This window comes from Ambystoma mexicanum, chromosome 9 (genome assembly GCF_040938575.1).
Source record: "Ambystoma mexicanum isolate Mex_15411 chromosome 9, UKY_AmexF1_1, whole genome shotgun sequence".
Lineage (NCBI taxonomy): Eukaryota > Metazoa > Chordata > Amphibia > Caudata > Ambystomatidae > Ambystoma > Ambystoma mexicanum.
This window is the reverse complement of record NC_090931.1, coordinates 889916869-889938911: the sequence shown is the minus strand read 5'-3', so window position 1 is coordinate 889938911 and position 22043 is coordinate 889916869. Positions and strand designations below refer to the sequence as shown.

Sequence of the window (22043 nt, the reverse complement as noted above, 5' to 3'; positions counted from 1 at the left end):
TCTCCATTACAGGTACTTGCTCTATAGCACCTTTCTCTAGCAGGGTCAAAATTTCCTGCACAAGGAACGGATCTGAAACCTTTAACGAATGGCTCCCGGTGGATGACTCTAGAGTCTCTGAACGAAGGGAAGGCAGTAACCTTGGGCTACGGTTTGCAATACCCAAGCATCTGAACTAATACCCCACCAATCTTTCGGATGCTGAGGCAGTCTGCTTCCCACTGGGGTGTCGGGAGTCGAGACCTTAGAGAGATTTTGAGGCGGCTGAAGCAGTGGCTGATGGAACAGAAGCCGCTGCTCGAGCGGGCTTTGCACCTCTCCCTCGTCCACCACGAGTGAATCTTCTTTGGCCTCTTTGACCAGCCATTTCTCTCACTCTTCCAACTGAGGAGTACTAGCGAAAGGATCTACCCCTCCAAGACGGTCCACTGGGGTGAAAAGGCTGAGGCAGCCCAATAGCGGCAACTACAGACTTGGCTGCAGCCTTCGATGTCTGCAGCTTCTCAAGCCTGTCGTCAGCATTGCTGACAAAAAGATGAGACCCGTCAACAGGCATATTAAGGAGTCTAGACTGCAAGTCCGGTGCAAATCCAGACTTCCTTAACCACGCAAACCTGCGTACCACGGTGCTTGCCACCATGGCTCTGCTGATACGGTCATCAGAATCCAAACCTGACTAAGAGACTCACACATGGCCTCTTTGCCATCTTTTACAATGGCCAAGAAGCAGTCTCTTTCCTCCCCTTCGGGTAATATGTTCAGCCACCATGGATATACAGTCCATAGAGTGTAGGTGAATTTTGCAAGGGCACATGTAGAGTTGGCTGATTTGAGACCGATGCTCCCAGCAGAAAAGACTTTCCTTGCCCAGGCGTCTATACTTTTATCATCCCGAACTGGTGGGATGGGGGATGGTCGGATAAGCAGCCTGCTTGGAGGTAGTGGTTGCTGCTTGCACCACCAAACTTTCAGGGGTAGGTTGTTTTGACAAGGAGCTGGGGTCACTACTTGACAGCCTATATTTCTGGGTCAAATTTATATTGACTGCCCGACTTCCCAATTAGCACTTACTCACTTTTGTAGAGCGACATGAAAGGGTAGGATAGGATCCCTTTGAGGACCTATGTCCAGTATATCCGTGAGGTCATCCTGTTTGAATGGGAGGGCAGGCCTGCTCCATCCCAGATAATCAACTAGCATGGTCATTAATTGTCTGTAAGGGGCACCTGCCTGCTCATCTGGTTCTGGTTTACTAAAATCCAACTCTGGTGAAGTGTCCACTCTACTGGCCGTCTACATTTTCACACAGGTCCCGTAACCTAGATTCTTCGGATATGAAGTGAATCATTGTCATCAGATGGTTCATTGTCCTCATAAATGGAAGTGAGCGACTTAAAGAAATCCATCCTAGGCAAAAGAGTACACGACTTCAGAATTACTGGCAAAGGCGTTGATGGTTTCGAGCCAGATACTGACGGAGACGTCTTTGACATGGATGGCGCCGCTGGCATCGATGACTTCGACGTCAACTTGTCCCATGACGGACTTCGATGGCTCGGAGGATTTCTCAATGACTTGTGTCGAGGCCTCGACGGCTCTCGATGAGAATCTGGCCTTCGTCTCCGGGCTAGAGGGCACGCAGGATTTGGCTCAAGCCCTTTCCTTACCGGCTACAGAAGGCACTGTAGGAGCATGGCCTACTTGCTTTGAGGGTTTCTGGCTCTCAATTCCTGCCTGAATGATTCCCATTCAGCCAGAATAGAGGCTTTAGTGGGGCAAGATATAGTCCTCTCTGCGGAGGAGTCGGACAAGGATGACTAAGTAGGCGATTTGTGATGCCTTTTCTTCGATTTCCTCGACTAGGAGTAGTGGAAGCCACTCAGTGACCTGCACCTTTTAGTCTTCTTCCATCGAGGAGAGTCGCCTCTCACTTCGTCGGAAGAAATTCTTTTTGACGGGGTAGTCGAAGGGGATTTTTTGGGGGAGTCTACCTACTGCCAATTTTCCTTTACGCTCCTTCAGAACTTTTCCCGTCATCGACTGACACTTCAGACAGGCCGAGGTCTTGTGCTCCACACTGAGACACCACAAGCATACTCAATGTGGGTCAGCAATATCTTGGTGTCGCAGTCTTGGCATTTTTTAAATCCGGTCTTCGGAGTCGTCGGAGTCAGACATTTTTTGATAATTCTCAAAGTAATATCTGAAGTGTGCCATAGTTCATGAATCGAAGGCTTACTCGGAAAAACAGAACTGAAGCTAACAGGCGCTGCACCTGCTATAAATACCTTCGATGACATCACCCTCAAGGGACATCGAGACGAGCGCCAAAAAAAAAAAAAATCCAAAGCAGCTGAAGCTGGCTATTGGAGATATCATAAGATGAAGAATACGTGAGAGAAAACAATACATTCAAAAGAGGCTGTTGCAGTAGTCCAGCCTGGAGCGGACCAGAGCTCTGGAGACACTGAGCTTCTGGGGGAAGGTGAGGAAAGGAAGAATGCCTCTGAGGAAGTGGAGCTGGAAGTGGGCCTTGTAGTAAGGCCCATGATGTGAGGGATGAAGGAGAGAGCGGAATTGAAAATGACCCCAAGGTTTTTGGCCTCACAGGATGGATTAGATAGAGGGCCTAAAGACATAGCTCTCAACTCACCCGCTTTTGGCGGGTGTCACCCGCCTTGAAAGCAGATGAATCACCCGCCAAGTCTTTCATACGCCCATTCACTTCTATGGGCCTCTCACCCGCCAAAAAGAAAATAGGGTGTTTTCACCCGCCATGCTGACAAAAAAGGTTGGGAGCTATGCCTAAAGAGGGTGGCCAGAGAGTAGGAGGTACCCCAATCAGAAGGATCTCTGTTTTACTGCCATTAAGGCAGAGATCATTATCTGCACACCATGCCTGAATGGTGGACAGTCAGGGATCAGAGAGGAGGTAGTAGAGGGAAATTTGAAGAAAAGCTGTGTGTCATCAGCATAACACTGGAAATTAGGAGAGAAGGAGGAAATCATATGGGCAAGATAGATGCTGAAGAGTCGTGGCGATAGGATAGAGCCCTGGGGGACGCGACAGGTAGAGAGAAAGGTCATGGAGGAGATAGGGCCGAATTGCAACTGGGAAGGGCTGTTAGTGAGGAAAGAGGTCAGCCAATCCAGTGCCCGGTCAGTGATGCCGAGGGCATCACAGTCATTTTATATGAGGATGGAATGGTTGACCGTGTCAAAGGCAGAGGAGAGATCAAGTAGAATGAGAAAAGCGGTGGAGTTTGAGTCGAGATTTACGAGCATAGTTTCACAGGTGTTCAGGAGAGCAGTTTGTGACTCTGGATGCCCGGAATCCAGATTGAGGGTCATGAAGGCAACCAACAAGATCAGTGTGGAGGGTCAGTTAGGGGGAGAACCAGCAGCTCCTAGAGTTTGCCCAGGAAGGGGGTAGTGAAATCGGGCTATAGTTAGCCGGACAGGAGAGGTCAGCAGACAGCTTTTTTTAAGAGAGGGTGCCCAAGGGAGTGCTTGAGGCATAGAGGGAAAGAGCCTGTGGCACAGGAGAGCATTTGGTGCATTTATCTTGCCAGGAGCAGGTGTGAATGAGAGGGAGCATTCATGGATATAAGAATAATGGCAACCATGGCAAATAATCTAATACAAACTGACTGCTTCTTTAATTTTAATACACAATTTTTCTGGATCACACAACACCATATATAGAACTGGTTTATTGCCCCAAGTTTTAAAATGGTTGTTATTAGTGTAACTGAGCCATTAAAAGTAGAGAAGCTTTTCAAAAATTGAGTCACAAAACTGTTCAATAGCTGATAAGATGGGAACAATTATTTAGGAAAAGAAGTACGACAAACAGACAAGGGACATTATGATGCCATCACTTAAAGAAATGCAAAGATAAGAGGTTGAAGCATAAACGGCTGCTTCGTGACAATTTTTATCTTACAAATTTACAAATTTTTCAGCTTCTTTGGCATGAACAACTTCATATCAAAGTGCAAATGCAGACTTGGTTTAATCAGCATAAACCCATTCTTCAGAAAAAAGGTTTTACATCAGTTACCACAAGTGGCATAAAAAAGAATTGGGAATACAGAAAGTGTGGCTGCAGTTAACATTTCTGGTCTTTTCAGGTGCACATACAGCCAGAGAAAGAATATAATTATAATTATGTTGTTTTTTAATTTGTGGGAGCATCTGCAGTTTTTTCCTATAAACAGGGGTTTTATAGCATGAAGCTGTTGCAAAGTCACATGCTGTGCATGACCCTGCAATCTATTGGATGCTCTGGTAAACAGAAGTTCTGTTGGGTTTCTATAAACTGAAATGTGAAAGTAGATTAATCCATCTGAGACAATCACACATGCCACACCATCACCTACTAACCCATCACTGGAAGTCCAGTTCAGAGCCACATCACTAAGGGACTGGTGGTATGCAAACTAGGCCACATGCAAGCTTTTTGATGCAGAACATTTGGCCACAATGCCTTGCTGATGCTGGAGGTGAACTCCAGTGATGGTTACTAGGTGAAGTTGTAACATGTGTGACTTGGCTCAAACAGATTATTTTACTTTGTACTTTTTCAAAGTTGTCAGTGTCAACAATCAAGATTTCCTGCCATTTCTGCAGACTTGTGCTCATGTTATTCTAGCGGGAAATAGTTCGAATTATTCCCAGTGTGGTTGAATGTCCAATTTCGAACTAGAAAGAATAGCACAGCAGGTGTTCCGAAAGGAAGGTCTTAGTGGGAATTTTGGACAGCATCCCACATGGCTCAACAACTAAGACAGAAGACTGTAGGCAAACCTCAAGTTGGAGCACCAAGAGGTATGCTACATGACCCTCTACCCTTGGAGGATGGACCCATTTACACTGCATTGTTCCTATATAATATGCAAATCCCCTTTTCTCAGTCAGATCACACCCAGTTATTGCTGGACCACTTTGACATCGTGCATATATGTCAAGCAAGTATATTCCAGAAAATGGCCAGCTGTAATCATTCCTCCGTCAACAGCACCTCTTTGCCCCAAAAGACAGCCAATGACCAACTTTTCTTCCCCATGAAAATAATCCCACCCCCCAGTCCCTGAAGAGGACACCAGAACTCACCTCTCTGTCTTTCTGACTCTTCCGTTCATCCTCTTTGGACTCCCGGTTTTCTTTATCCTGAGATTTGGAAGTTGAAAGCTTTCCTTTTGGATCAGATTTCTCACCAGCTAAAACCTTCCTCACAGCATCTTCACTGGACAACTGCAGGTGAAAGGAAAACATACCAACCAACAATAAGAGAAAATCCAGGAACTGTCCCTAGAACTCTGCATCAGGATGCATGCATTCATTCATTACAATCTTGAGTCACCTTCTTAGTTTATTACATTTCATAATGTCTGGATCAGACTCCTTCAGAAGCAGGTATGTAAGGATTCTCACACTACCAGTTCCATAAATCCAAGCCGGGCTGAAATATTAGCAGCCGTCCCTATTGAAAATGTAGTCAAAAAACCAAAAGGAAAGTGTGTTATTTTTAGTTGGAAGAAGTTGCAAATGATGGCCATCATTCTTACCCTGGGCATAAAGGGTAAAGTAGAGGCTACACTGAAGCCCAATTTATTTTACTACCGTTGCAGGACTATGGAATGAACACAATAAATATCTCACTGGCCATGAGAGAGGAGTTCCAGAACTAATCACTGCCATCAACCAACAATACCTCTCTTTTCAGAGTTCAGGTTTAATCCCCTGTTGCTCATCTAATCATTTATCGATCACCCAGTTATTCCAGATCCTGATCAAGAGGTCCGGGTGCCTTTCAGCGTAAGGGTGTGTTTTTTGCAGGTCGTCACATAATACAAGGTATCTTTGGTCTGACAGATCTAATTGAATCCAGTCCCCATTAGTTCATCTTACTTTGTTATGCCTATGTGTCCTCAAAGGCCAGGGGCAGCAAAGGTCTTGGTGTTCTGGACACCGAGTGGGGACACCTCATCCAACCCCCTAGACACCTCATCCAACCCCCTAGACACCTCATCCAATCCCCTAGACACCTCATCCCCTGAAAGCACAACAATAAGGAAGGCAAAGTAAGGGAAGGGCCTGAAAAGGGGGTTCAGTGGGGAGACCGAGAAGCCTCTGGATGCAAAGGAGAAACCTAGAAAGAGGTGGGATCCAGGGCCTAAATAAGAAGAGGTGAGCATAGGGAGAAGCCATCTTTATTCTTGCATTGGTGGTCGGGTTAGGACCCACCCACTCACACCATAGAAGACAAAGGTGATACATGTACTATCATTTAACTGTTTTGTTGCATTAAAATATCCTTCATATTCCATAGGCACCACAGCACTGTTAACCTGGTGTATCGAAGGACTCATGCGCTGTCAGATACAAAAGGGTCCAGCAGTCTGGATGGGATAGTGACTGAAGCATTTGGCACAACAGGGTACATGACCTTGGGGAAGTCTGGGGTGTAGGATTGAAAGAGGGAGCAGACATGGGAAAAATGTGCAGTTGCAAGACAATTGATGGGCAAGACATTCATCATTGTAAGAAAAGTTAGGGAAGCAAAGCTTGCTAGTACAAGTTTACAGGATGCGACGTAACTGGCCGTTGCCAAAAGAGGAAAGGCAAATGGTTAGAAACTATGAAATTCATGTGCTGCTAGGTGGGAATGAGGATACTGGTCGGAAGACACAGTCAGGCGCCAGTTGAGTGTAGCTCCTGTGGCTAGACCGTCAAATACGGACCACCAGTAAGGTAACTCTTGTGAATAAAGCAGCTGCAGCATTGATTATCTACTAAACTGGTTTGGTTGAAAATTCATTGGGGATATCATAGGTCTTGGGAATGAGGTGCATGGGTGAGGCAGCTATCACAGTTATGACATGTGTTCAAGGGAGGTGAATATTTTCAATGCGTTCTTAGAACTGATTAGTTACCACTGTCTCAAAACATTTTACTGGCCAGGGGAGGCCTGCAACTGGGCAGTAGTTATGTAGGTCATTTGGTTCAAGTGTTGTCTCTTTCAACAAGGGTGACACTGTAGAGCATTTAAGATCAGCTTGAACTACGCCTTGTACCAGTGAGTGATTGATCAATGTAGTCATAAAGGGGGCCAGGTCTTCGGCATGCATTCGTGCTGTGCAATCAGGAAAAACAAAAACCGCATCATTAGTGTGTTACAGATTCTGTATCATGAAGGTAATATTCTCCTGGGAGACTTGGCTAAAGTGAAATTGTGGAGGCACAGTAGCGATACAGGGCGTTGTGGTCAAATCAGACGCTGACTGACTGTCTGGCTGACTATCCTGAATATTTACAATTTTGTTAATAAAAAGTTCATTAAAAGTTCACAGATGGTGTAATGGCAGTTGGGCTGGAGGAAATTGATGACAGAAGAGAAGAGTTCTCTGGGTTTGTTACTAGAAGTTTGAATTTTGTTCTGCAAATATTTAGTTTTAATTTAAAAAAAATTGCAATTTTACAGCTTTTAGTGGCAGGTTTCACACTAGAAGGGCAGAGGGTCTCCTACATTTTTCTCCAAATGCGTTCTGTTTGCTGACAATGGCAGTGTTGAAGGCAATTACTAGAGATCAATGTGCAGCTGTGTAACAGCGCTGAGATCTAGAGGAGTGCTGCAGTCAGCACAGGTTATGAAGTAGCGTGTTGGGTGAGTGATAGCCAAACATGCAAGCGCATTGGCTCGAATTAAAAAAAAAAAAAAAAAAAAAAAAAGATTTAGGAAAAGTTGTAATTTGTTTGTATACCATCATCATTTAACTTTATTCAGCCATATGACATTAAAGTACACACATACATCTTCAAAAATAAATACGCAAATCATCACCAAATATTAAAAGGAACCAAGCGGGACCCCATGTCTCAAGCAACCCTCGGGACAATACCCAGTCCCGGGTAGATTTGTGCACAGCTGCATCACCAAGTAGGAAGCAAAGTTTGTAATTTTGGGTTCGTGCTTCTACATCCTTTAGGAAGACCCAGTGGTTGTGTGCCCAGAGGGACTATGTTGGCTCCTGAAAGCATCGGAAACTAGGAACAATACCCAATGGGGGATAAATCCTACAAGCTGGTCTATGTTCAAAGAGGGGGAAGCACTAATTGTGATCTGGCTACTAGGCATTGGGTGTCGTCGCAAGCAGATTCTTAATAGGTCAGTGATTATTCTTGGGTCCCTCAATTCTAAACGGATGAGATCATGAGGACAACTCTCCCCATAGGATAGTCTTCTGGAGCTTGATATCCTCCCTAGTCAATGAAAGACATCCGTATACTGACCTCAGCCAATGCGTACATTTGTTTGTGAGGGAATGTCTAGATTCAGCTTTGTCGCTAGTATCTTTGGGGACCCTATGCATGAATACCACTCACAAACTTTTGGTCACCCTCTAAGAATTTAAAGCACTATGCGCTGGCAGGACAGGGAGTGCTCTATGCACCCCTTCTGTGCCCTCCCCCCTCCGCTTTTCACCCCGCAAGCAAGGCTGGTCCCTTTAAACCAGCTCCGCATGCAATCTCCGGCGGGGTATAAGGACAATTCCTCCCCGAGTGAGGCTAGGTATGGGTCTAGTACCAACGTCAACTTGTCCCTGGTGCCCCTTTGCGGACACCACCTCAATGGAAACAGTCTTGGTAAGCTGGGCCGCGCCCAGAGTGGGGGCATTGCAGTGTTCCTTCGCTGGTGTCACAGGACCACTGTTAGTAATGTCAGTACTTGGGTGTAGGCCCACTGGAGTGCCTTTTCATGCTCCTCTGCCATTTTCTAGAATCAGTAGTGATAGTTTCTCTAAGGTTGCCAGTTCAGACAGAACCAATTAGCAATTGCAACCCTGAGCGGTTTCCTTAGTGATAGGAGCCAACACGGGGGAGAACAATTTTTCCACTTAGAATGGGCAAGATGAGTTGACCTCCCGTGGGTGCACTTTACCAATTGATGGATCACGTACATCAGATATTTGGCAGGTAAAAGCTTTTGTGGTAATAGGCGGGCAAATCCTTCGTGACAGGGGCCTATTTTCTTGTGAATCTATGCCAAGAGAACTGAATGTTATATTCACTGTACTGGGGGCTGTTATTGGCTCTGGGCTGGTGGTTGCAATGTTTGTAGCTGGAGCAACAGGAACAGGAGTGTGAGAACACTTCAACTGGGGTAGTTTTTCTGAGAGCTCGAGATGCCACTTCTCAGAGCAGCGTTCATTGGTGGAAGTGAAGATAAAAGGGTCAACTGGTGAATTGGTGAGGGGCGCTGCTAATACTGTTGTTGGATCACAGGACCCTGTTTGTACTTTAAAAGCAGTCATCACCCCTCTTTGACTGCTCGTTATTGCTACACAAGCGGTTTCCATTCCTTTGGCTTGCCAATTAGGATTCCCCCCCGCGGAATGGTCTATGTTGGGATTAACCCCAAAAATGGTCAGAGCACTTCCAAGGAAACAGAGCTAATAGGTTTTTCCCTTGGTCCTATGGGGTTAAAAAGACAAGAAAGACAAATGGAAACTGCCATCAGTCTAAAAGTGCTTCTGACAATGGGTACTTAGTTCACATCTCTTTATGCTGGGCACCCAGGACCAAGGGAACAATCTATTAGCTCTGTGGATACCCGAAGATATCCTCTCAAACCTTCATGATTTGGCGACTGTATATAGAATAGTACAATCCCAACGTATTTGTCCTGAAGAAAGCGGCTAAAGACTAATCCCGCTGAAACCGGTTGACTCCTTCTGAAGTAGCTCTGGACTGATAACCCAGGCTCCGATACCACACATATGAAATGAAAAGGCTAGTCTAAAGAAAAATATCATAGCTATTTACAACTAATCAACTAAATTGTTGAATAGGAAACTAGCTTTTTAAGTTATTTTAATTCCTTGTCTGATTATTTCAGGCAAATTTGTTTTCTTTTATAAGACATACACACTGGAGGCGGTACAATTAAAGACCTACACCGACCCCCATTAGGTATCCACTTACATTGTAGAATTTAGGAAAGTAATGAGAGAGGAAAGGGTCAGGATCTCTACATCTCATTTGTAGTCGGCACACCAGCACTGACTAGGGCTGGCTTAGACTGCATTTACTTTGTAGGAGATACTTGACACACAGGGCCAATTAACTATCGCTAGGGTCCCAGTTTGGAAAACAGACCTTGCCAAAGGAATTTACCAACTTTGCATTATCAACTGTCTCAGCTCCAAATATGCCACATTAATGGTCAGATAATGGACACAAAGGTTACGTTCTGAGCGATGAGTCGCACTGGGTACTGTTGCACCTAATGTCAAAGATTGTATTTACTGCGTAAATGAAAACAAGTGCTTTATCGATTTGAGGTACATGCAGATTTTTAGTGTCTGTATTTCTGTACCGATAGAAGCAATATTGAAAGAACAACATCTCAAAAAATAGGGCCGCTTTATATACCATAATATAATTTGGTGCAGGATTTACGCACTGCTCGTCACCCCCCTGCCCCCCAAGCCATCCTAGTGTGGAGACTCAAACATGTTATGTTGTTCTTTTGTATAGCGTCTTATGTACCATTGGAATGATTTCAAAGCGCTGTAGGTTAAATGCCCTCGGGGACCGTGGTCCGTATCAGTAGAGAGTAGTATAGCCTATAGTGCTTGGGTGCACTTGGTATGTGGGCAGCCAGAGTGGTTTGCGTGGGTTGGCTGCAGTGCAGAGTTGTGTGGTGGATGTGAGGGATCAGTGCAATGTGTGCAGCAAGGGGGGTGGTCTCCAAGTCTGCATTCTGGCTGCCCAGGGGCATGCGTAGGAGATTAAGTGTGCTGCGAGGCCGATTGTTTTGCGGGGTATAGCGGCTTTCTACCAGGCCGATGAGGTGTTCTATGAGTGATGTGGTTATGTGTGCAGCTAGGCCAAATTGATAGAGGGGAATAGCTGCATTCTATTGTTTGTTGATGTAAAGTGGAGTGTGTGCATATTGGTAGGAATGAGTGTTTGCGGTTATCAGTGTGTGGCCCCTTTACTTGGCCGGCGCCCTGAGCCCCGAAAGCACCCTGTGTCTGCATTGGTGGTTCGTGGTTGTGTATTTCATAGAGGTAAACTGGTCGGTGGGGTAAGTGGTGTTATCTTGGCCTGGCCGTCCTTTCTGGATGCTATGTACTTGGGTTTTGGAGGGCCCATTTTCCAGATCCCGGAAAGGATTTGAACTTGGGTTGTTGGGTGTTCCTTGGATTATTGTATGATTCTCCAGTGAGTTTAGCCATGCATAGTTACTTCAGTGCCACCAGTGCATGGTTGTAGGTTTTTAAAACATTTTTTGTTCCTAGGTCGGCAGGGGTCACCTCTATTGATCCTATAGCGCCAGCTATTCTTTGGCGGTTTTGTTAGGTGCGTGTGGCTTATAGCCGCATAGGCTGGAATTTCTTGTTCCATAAGTAAACATACATTTCATAGCCTTTCTGAATAAAAAATGATTGGCGAAAGAATGCAGAGCTATAGGAAGGGAATTTCAAAGTTACCAGGGAACAAATTAAAAAGTTAGGCTATATTCTTGCTCAGAAGTAAATATGAAACCTAAAGTTCTAGATGTTGGAGATTGTTTTAGGAGAACAAATCAGTTTTTAAGGAATTAATGGTGGGCCAACAGAGTGAAAGGCTTTGTGAGCAATTGGTGAAGCTATAAAACCTAAAAGAAACTTCTCCACTCAGACTATGAACCCGTTAAAAAGGCACACTGATCAATCAGGAGCTGCCAAATCAAAAACACCAGCATCCAGCTGGCCAAAATAATAGTCACTATTGCGAAGAAACTACCTATAGTATCAAGGAAAAATCTAACCCTGAGGCCAATGTTTTGCACAGACACAAGGAGTAGGGCAAGAGTGCCTTCATATTCTCATTCACTATGTTCACCCGGGGACTTCATGATGAGCCTGAATGACAGCTTTAATAAGAAGTAAATCAAGATGGTGAGCTTCATGGTGTAGCCTCTTGTATGGGAGGAAATATCTTTAAGAGCCCCTCCCCTCCATTCTAACCCTCTTGCAGATTATGACTCGTCCCCCCGGCCACCCATGCACCTGTGGCCAGGGATGCGGGATGGCTGCGGGACGACCCATATGGATGCACACCTTGGCCAGAAAGCCGATCCTAGACCCCATTTTGTACATGGTACCATAGGCCCCATGGACAAAGGCCACCTGCAGAGCTGCAGCTCTCTCCTCGAGATCACGCACAGTGAGCCGGTCACTGCTCTCACCCCCCCTCCCCTCTGCAGGTCTCCCAGTAGGCCCGTTCCCATGGGAGACTAGGCACGAACAAACTACATGACAAACACTGTATCTTTCACCTTCCGCAGTTCATTGATGACCCGTTAATGACCGAGCAAAGGCTTGGGTTTGAGGAAAACAATGAATCTCCACGAACATGACCCGTCCCCTTGCAGACCCCACATTTATGACATACACTGTAGATAACCCCCCAACCTTGCTCTCCTTTTGAAGCTACAGATACAGACCCTACGCCTGTGTGCCACTATGTTTCACCCACACTGCAAATCCCTATGTAAAGACTATAAATCCCCTCCTTTGGGTGTGTATTAAGGGGTTGATTCTAGGAAACGAAACAAGAAGATCCTTACCTATTTTACTGCGCATAAAGCTATTAGTTATATGTCTAGGCCCCATACTGTTGGGCAAATCTTATTATTTGCCAAACACTCACGTTAAAGTATATGTTAATTCACTTGTTTGATATTATGCAAGGTACACGATCCAGCTGCTCACTGGCTTTTCAAATATATGTATGTTCACAAACATGTTCAACTCGCATACGGTTGTAAATGTATATAATGCAAAACGGTAAAGCACAAGGCTGTTGTAGATATAATTCATTTTGTAACACGATGCTCATGATAAAACGTGTAACTTATATTAAGATCATAGTTTGCCTATTATTCGATGCATCTGTAACCACACTGGCCTAATTTTACCTCGCATTCTAATGATTTGTATATAACCCCACAAAGGGGACCGGCTACAGGCCACAGGGCCCTCTCTCCCCTCTGCTGCAGCGCCGCGTACTCAGCCCCCCACCATCCTCCCCCCTCAGGCTGGGCTGTCAGCTAAAGGCCCTTGTTTCACGGATGCTGTGAGGCTACAAATGTAACCTCTCACCCTTCCGCTGAGCCTGCACCAAGTATCCACCCTCCCCTCAGCCTTTTGACACATGAGGTTACCATAAACTCACCTCACACCCCCGGACTCTGTTCAAAGAAATATGGACAATAAGCCCCTACCCTAAAGCCTTTTGATGCAACGACTGCAGGCCCTTTATCAATGTACCACCCCATACCCCTGATCCCATGTGTAGCAATATATTCTCTTTACATTAACAAACAAACCATCCTCTCATAGGATCTGGGGAACTGTATAATGAAGGTGCCAGAATAATATGGTAAATTGATTAGGCACCTGGACCCAAGTAGTCTCACTTTTTATTGTCTAGGTCAAACGTCCAGTGATATAACTCTTGTATGCAAGATATGTGTGCCACAAGGGCCGAACATTAAGTAGGGTATATCTTCATGACTTGGACATCTCGCCTGACCCTGCACCTCACCCAGATGAGCCCAGCGGACCCACATGCTCCATAAAGTACGCAGCGTCGAGCCAGTCGATCCGGGAGCACCGCCCCTACAGAAAGGATACTGTCCTGTTCCTCTTGTCCAATGGCCGAAGCTCAAGGTTTGCCCCTATAGCACACATCATAGACGGCATGATTTTGTAATATAATGTGCATTTCCTGATGTTTTGGCAGAGCGCTCTCAGAGTTTGCAGAGTTCTCTGCTTGCCCTATTTTGGTTTTGGATTAACTTTACTTTTAATCTTCACCCGTACTTGGTCTTGGTCTCATTCCCTCCTGAGGTGTGTCCATTATTGACTCTCATTGGGGAGTTCTTATTGCATTTGTGGGGACGCTCACTTTCAAGTGGTGACCCCGGGACGTGATTTGTCCCTTCGTTCCTTTTGGCACGAGATGTCCCCGTCTGTGGCCGGCCACAGCAGAGACCCAGGGCGCGCCCCCTCAAGAGAGCTGCCCACCTATGGCAACCAGTACACTTAGACGTGTGCAAGCAGTAGGGTCAGAGGGTACGGGTCCCACTTTGCAAAACCCACCGTACCACTCGCCGAAGCCGGGGGTGGCATTGAGTGCGGTGCAGCGCCTGGACAGACCGGGTCCGGAGGGTTTCGGTTCAAGACAGACACGTGAGTATCAAGTGCGAGCGACGATAAAGGAAGCTAGAGAAGGGATATAGGTGTACTATATGGAGTCCGATGACTGGAAGGGGGGCTAAAAGATAGTAAAGGGGAAATATAGCTAAAGGGGGTCTTGTGGGTCTAATATATTCTTTCTATTCTTTCTGCATATGGCCATTAGGACCAGTTAAGGAGATTACGATGTGAAAGAGGAATACTGGAACCTAGCTCCGCGAGGGAGTGGAAGCCGGCGCCGCATAGTGCTATCTTGACTAGTGCTGGGAGTAAAAAGAGAAAATAAGTGGAATCAGTAGGAGTCTCATATAAAAGGGAGGCTCGGAGTAGTACAATTTAGAAATGCTTTCTTCCTTCTTTCTTGGGTAGAGGGGAAATTTAAAGGGGACAGAAACGGGAGAACACAGACTAATAGACTACTAAGGGGTGGATAGCAGGGGTAAGAGGACAGGCAGGAGGTTTTTTGTTAAATGTTATATGTGATATGTCTTTTGGTTAATGTCATGTGAGTGTCTTATTGTGTTTGTTGCAACTAGTGTCCACGGACAAGCCGTGGCAGAATAGGTACTGCATTACTGGTTCGCATATTTTTATTTAGATTAAGTGTGACAAATTGGAGATAGATTTCGAATACTGACGCAGAACTGATATACAAAGGCACAAAACACTATAGTATTGTGAAATTGCATTACTGTAATACAAGTATCAAAAGGTGAAGAAAAGAGTGTTGGAGACAGAATGAGTGCAGAAACACCACTAGCTCACATCTGTCAGTTTGCCAGGTTATGCTGAGAGGATTACGAAATACCATGATCAGTGGATCATGGAGTTAAAAGGGGAAAGGCTACCTTAGGCATGGCCCAAAGGAGGATCATTCGACAAAAATGTATTGGACATGGTAGCCACATGTCTATATATGAAATACAAAGGCAAACAGTACCACAATAGAAGAGCGATATTAGATCTAGGGAGGCTGTCACCAACGGTAAATACCAATTATTGTTAGGTTGTTTGCACCACCCCTCTTGACCTGCACTACCTGCAGGCCCAACTTCCTTCATGTCTCCGTCTTTTAATTCATAGACTTAGCCATGGGCTCTGAGCTATCCAAAACACCACTTACACCTGCAGTAGGGACCAATGCCTTCTTCATGTTTTCATGGGGCATTCACCAATAAATATTTGAAAGATTGCAATTTCTATACTCTGGTTCAAAAGGAGTTTCAGTGGCCACTTGAGGGCTAATCTCATACAGATCACCTTGTTGTCTTGCGCGGGGATTTGGAACAAAGAAAGTCTAAGGTGTCTGATGGTCATTGGTCAGCCTATTTCGCCTGGTACCAAGCATCAACGAACACATTGCATGACAGTCAGACTAGAGCACTTAGGAATTCTCAGGCTAAGCTAGAGAAGGAATTAGAATACAAGCATCCCTCCAAGGCCTGCCAGCCAGCCAAACAGTAAACACACTCACAAAACAGGCCTCTACCAAAGTGTTTCTGCAGTCACCATTAAGGGTAGCCTTTCAGAAGCACCTAGAGTGCCACCCATAAACCTTTTAGACGAGCTACCGCCATACTCGCTTTTCCAGATTGCCCACACACCACCTACTCCCAATCAGATAATACCCATCTAGATTGACTGACTGTTTCACCAATTACGCTGATATTGCAAACGCTGGGAAACAAGCTAAACCTGCATTGGTGTCTCACTTTGCAAGTGTTCTAGTTCCTGAAAGTTAGAATATTCAAAATGTTCAAATTGGGTGGCAAGCTCAATCGATCGAAAAAGCACTTCAGGCTGACACTTATGACAAAATGAAAAGCAAGAGGGGGTTACCCACCTTATGGCATTACAGATACAGCATGCTCAACAAAAGACTGCCTCCAGCAACCAGGGACGCCCGAGTAACACACGCCAACCTTACGCCCAACAGCCTCCCCCGCCTCCACCTCCTCTCCCTTTTGCACAGGGCATCCTGCAACAACAAACTTTTGCTCATCCATTTTTACCAGTGCAGCAGCCTCAGCTGGGCCAACCTTTCTGCAGATATTGTAAGCAGAGAGGCCATCTCATCCAGCAATGTCCTACCAAACCTGCTAGACCACAGCAATATGGTCCTACTACTCCTCGCAATGATTTCGATACTCCTAACAATTCTAATTTGTACCCTTAAGCCCCTAACAGGGGCTACCAAGATGTACATAGCTCCTGTGGCCCACACTGACCCTGCCAGAGGGACCCTGCCATGCTGCCTGCTGCTTTGTTCCCGCTGGACCAGTCCGGTCCCCATCTCAAATGTAACATCCAGGGACAAAATGCTTAATTGACACAGGTGCTAGGCGCTCAACGCTACGAACTGCTGAATTTCCACATGCTACAGTCTCTAGAGAAATTGTAAATGCAACTGGTATGTCTGGCACCACCATCCAACACCCGGTGTCCAATTAATTGTCCGTTTCTTTTGGTCCCATCACTGAACATCATGCCTTTCTATTGAGCCCTTGCTCGCCTGCTAATTTGTTGGGTATTGATCTGCTGTGCAAGATGCATTGTACCATTTATTGTTCTCCCGAGTGTATTTATCTAGCGGTTCCACAATCTAGACACGTTGAATGTTTGTTTCTCCTCAACAACCCACTCACCCGGAGCCTCAGACATAGCCTCCAACTCTTCTCACACCCACACATGCAACAAAGGTAAAACCTATTATTGACTAATTAACAGTTGCCCTCTGGGCAGCACATGCCAATGAGGTAGGCTACATTATCTCTGCTAAACATGTGGTCATCACCCTTAATCCTGGGATTCCTCTCCCATGTGTGCCCCAGTACAGAATATCCCCTAAAGCAGAGGAAGGTATCAAGCCTGCCATTTCTTCCCTCTTTGCTCCTGAAATACTCCAGATATCCAAGAAGGGGACAAATTCTGTTTTGCTCACGACTTGTGTGCCCTGATTAAGGCTGTTATACACTCACATATGGTTGTCCTGGGCCCCCTCGCCATTCTCTCCTGTATCCCCGCCCAACACCCAATTTTTCACTTGCATTGCTCTTGCCTCTGCTTTCCCCATCCACCCTGACTCCCAGTATGGCTTTGCATTCACATACAAAGGACATCAGATCACCTACAGGTCCCTTCCAATGGGCTTTGTTGACTCCCCATCACTCTTCTCCCAGATTCTTCTGGAAGACTTCCAGGATCTCACCTTCCTGGGTGGCTCCACTAGGATCCAATACATGGATGACCTACTCTTAGCATCACCTTCGTTTCAGGTCTCCCTTGCTGACTCAAAAGTGCTCACTGCCCTAGCAGCAAAAGGTCACAATGTCAACAAGGCAAAATTGAAGCTCAGTCTATCCACAGTCCGCTACCTAGGACATGACAATTCCCATGGCACTAGGCATCTGGCCCCCTCTCGTGTCTCCTGCATCTTACAATGACCCATGCCGGCCACTAAAAGGCAGATCCGCTCCTTCTGGGCTACGAGCAATTCTTGCCACCCCTGGATCCTCGATTATGTCTATAGTGTAGTAATGATGCAGAAGATGCTACTAGACTCCCAAGCTGACAAACTTGCACAGTGCCTGATGCTTCCACAGCTTTCCGATGTGATGAGAAAGATGGGTATGCCTTAGGCACACTCACACAGAAGCATGGGGACCTACAACACCCTGTAGATTATTTTAGCTCCCAGTTAGACTCTGTTGCCAGCGCTTTCCCCAGATGTCTCAGGGCAGTAGCTGCCGCTGCCCTTCTCCTTACCAAAGCTGACAACATCACGCTAGCACACCACATAAACATAGCAGTACCACACTCTGTATTAGCGCTCCTCCTCAAAGGTAAAACAACACTCATCTGCTGCACGTCTCACCAAATATGAAAAACTGCTCCTCTCTTTGACCAACATCACTCATCAGATGCGCCCCACTCAACCCTACCTCTGTCCTACCCACACCTGATGACGGTCATCTGCACGACTGCCTTGCAGCCGTTGAGGTTGTATCATCACCAAGAACCGACCTCAAAGACATCCCCTTCCCCAATGCAGATCTTATCCTCTTTGTTGACTGTTCTTGTCTGAGATTCCGCAGTGGTGCTCCAGGCAGGTTTTGCTGTTTGCATCTACTTTGAAGTGTTGGAAGTTTTTCAGCTCCCATCAATAGAAGTTGCTGAACTCCTTGCCCTCACACGGGCTTGCACGATCGCCACACAACGCACACCCAGTATATACACGGATTCACGTTGCGCCTTTGGTATCTCATACGACTACTGGACCATATGGAAACAGAGAGGTTACGGGACTGCCCAAGGCACTCCCATTCTTAATACATCTTATATTATATGATAGTCTCGGGCGGATAACTAAGGGGCAACGTGCTCACCTTGGAAGCAAGAACACAGGTTTGAGACCTGGGTCCGTGCTTAGAAACATCTGGGTATTAAGCGTGTTATAAATAACATATCATATCATTAAAGCATTGCTTAACGTCATGTTGCTACCCACTGATTTGCCCATTGTGAAATGTAAGGCCCATACTCGGTCTTCATTTTGCAGGGAAATCCATTGGCGGACTGCCATGAGAAAAATGCGGCATTACATGGCTCCTGATTATGTGCTGCTGTTTCTCCTCTCATTTGAGGAGCCCCTGGCATCTCTTTCTGTCCTGGCGGACCTCCAAGATGCGGCCTCTCAGGCCAAGAAACAGGGCTGGGAAAGTAAAGGATGTGTTTGTTGCTCTGATCGCCTATAATAACACAGGCCGGCTAGTAGCCCCACTGTTGTTATTACCGTATTTAGCACAGATTGCTCACTCCGAGTCCCCTTCAAGCAAGGGAAAGATGACGTCAGAGGTCCAGAGATATTGTTTCGCTCCCATGTTCCCCTCCATTGCTCAGAAATACTGTGCTAGTCAGTGTGTCTGGTGTTGCTGGCGCAAAAGAACACTGTGGAAGAGTTCCGATAACACTATTCAACCGCACTTCATACAATGTTTCAAGTCTGCCTTCTAGATCTATTGAGAGGCGGTCCTTGGAAGAAAGGCGGATCATATTTAAACAGAACACTGGCACGGAGCGCGGCGCATGTCGGTGTGTCTGGTGCCCGGTGTATGCTGTCCGCTTCGCTCAAGACTTTGCTACCTTTTGTCAGTCTTTGCTGCCTATGGAGCAAGTGCTGCGCATAAACTGTTTGTAGATGTGTTGTGTCCTGACAACCAAATGGACTTGTGGGAAAAAGCCTTCTCTGAGCTACCCCTACTGCTGGTTGTTTAGAGCCCTTCAATTTCGGGACTTCAACAGGTAACAACGTCTAGAGGGATTGGCTGGGGTTTTCTTTTGTCTAATTTAGTACCTGCTACTGTACATAGAAACGCCACTGGCTGTCTGCTGATTCATAAGGGGGAAGTGACTGTGGGCTACGCCCTTTGAGCACCCCGAATCTAGCATATCCCACAGTAAAATTGTGTCAGCATTTCTGCACTGGTGGTGCTGCGGCTGTGTGAGAATCAACAGTTGTCCTTCGCTTGGCCCACTCGTGGGAATCCAGCCCAATACAGCTGTAGTAAGCAAACCTTACCTTGAACAGGGTGGACAGAGGAGTGACTGTGGGCTTTGCCTTTGAGCTCCCATATGTTCTCAGACCTTTACCATAGCCGGGGCCATGTGTCTGGAAGCTGCCTCCCTGGATTTAGGATATTTACCTAAATCCTTTAACGGAATACCAGATCACTTGGAGGCTGCTGACTGGGTTGCGACTGCGGGTTATGGCCTCTGAGCTCCCCGCTACTTAAGATAGATTTGAGGTTTTTGCCCAGACAAGGATTTATACCTTAATTGCTACCACTGAAGGAAGTGTAATCTCCAACTGTGAGTCGTTGGTCGGATACTGAATTGTGCCTCTTTATTTATTTCAGTACTGACGAGTATCAACAGCTTTTGCAAGTGTTTAGCACTAGACACTACTTGCATCTGCGTATTTATTAGAGAATGACCTCTAATGGTTAAACAATTGTAAATAAACCTTGATAAGTTAGAGCATAATATTGATTTTGTTTGTATCTACTTTGAACTGTGCACTACTTGTATGTGAATATTTATTAATTAGTGGATTTATTTTATAAGGTAATAAAACCGTGAATGAATTTACTATTTTGGAAGTTTTTAAAATTTGAAGATTGTTGGATTGATTTTTTATAGTTCTAATTCTGGTTCCACCAGAACCCCTTTTTAAATGTAACCCGTATTACTGATTATTATTTAGTTGGGAAAGAACTACAAATAATTATTTCATGAGCAGTTAATTTATGAGATTTTGAAGTTTCCATTGCGACTGGCCCCTACCCTTTCCACCCTCTCACCTCATTACCTGTGTCTGAGACTTAACAGCTCCTTTGAATCGAGCGTGAACGTAATCAAAATTACCAGAAAAGGCCTTGGGAGTCAATCAACCGTTGAAAATACAAGTAACTACATTAAAATGACGAATAACACCCTGGACTTGGATCATAAGGTTACTGGAGGGGTAAATGATGGGATCGCTGCTATACCCCTTAATGTTAACCACCCCCCATCTTTGGCAGTGAATTACAATGTAGAGAAGGTAGTTCTTGAGATCCCACATGAGACTGAACTTCAACGGCAAGGGGTTGGGATTGTCTCTGCCCAAATACAAAACCAGGAGAATCAAGGTATATTTAGAGACCCGGACTCGCGGTCTGTCAGAAGGTGGGGGGCTTAATCTCAAATGCGAGCATACTCAAAGAGGATGGAGTAATCACCATAGATGCATGGGAGGATAGGCTGGTGGCAGTCTTGGTCTAGAACCTGGGGGAGGATGTGTCCATCCAGGCTGATGTGTTCCCTAATACAGTTGATATAAATGCTTGTGATCCCCCTCAATGGAATGTGGAATCCCTGGTACTCTGCCTGTACAGGTTGATGTGTTACCTATTAAGATGGATATAAGTGTCTGTGATTCCCCTGAATGGAATGGGGACCCTGGTATTCTGCCTGGGAAAAACTGCCACAAGGGAGTGGATACCACTTGCAACCTAAGCTATAGGGAAAAGGGCCATGAGGTTTCATAGGAAATAATTTCTCAATTTTCTGCTCTTAGAGCTAGGACGAGGTCGTCTCCTCCTCGGGGAGAGCGTCATTAAAAATCGGACAGCTAGTAATGTGGGGAAAAAGTTGCATCAAAAACAGAGTAAGAGCTCACTCTGTGCCCCGATTGCTAGTTCAAAAATATCAAATTATTTTGGGAAAAAAACGTCTACACGTGCCGAAATAAAATCTATTATCCCGGTAAAATGGACTGCAAGATTGGATCATTCACTGATGGTTGAAGTAGCTAGAAAGCTGGAAGTTAATGAAATCGCAGACAACTAAATAAATTATCTGAGTATTATTGAGTTTGCTGACCTGGCAGTTGATGTTAATTCAACCCAAACAGTAGACCTAACAGTGTGATACAGCAGACATGCAACACCTCCCATTTTGGATCCCCATCTGAGCTAACTAATTTTTATAGATGAATATATACACAAACAAAACTGGCTTAGAGAGAGAATTCCTACCGGAAGTGCCAAAAGAACCTGTGGATGACCCATCTATTCATCATACTTTGAGAGAAGCAGACGATAGAATCCAGCTTACCCAACCCACTGTCTCAGCTCTAAACATGGTCTTTAGCTCTTTTGTAAATGTATATGATAACATATGGGCAGAAGTCCGAACACATACCAAACACTGACAGAAATATAATAGTTTGGAGGGATTCGAGAGAAA

The 22043-nt window shown here is 45.6% G+C and overlaps 1 protein-coding gene across 4 annotated transcripts in view; it reads right to left on the bottom strand.

Moving 5' to 3' along the window:
- Positions 1-22043, bottom strand: part of TRAF3IP1 (TRAF3 interacting protein 1) — a 1297461-nt gene that overhangs the window by 891508 nt on the left and 383910 nt on the right. For all 4 annotated transcript variants that reach the window (XM_069616014.1, XM_069616012.1, XM_069616015.1 and 1 more), the window contains exon 4: positions 5116-5256. In XM_069616014.1, coding sequence (XP_069472115.1) covers positions 5116-5256 — 141 coding nt within the window. The remainder of the gene's footprint in view (positions 1-5115; positions 5257-22043) is intronic.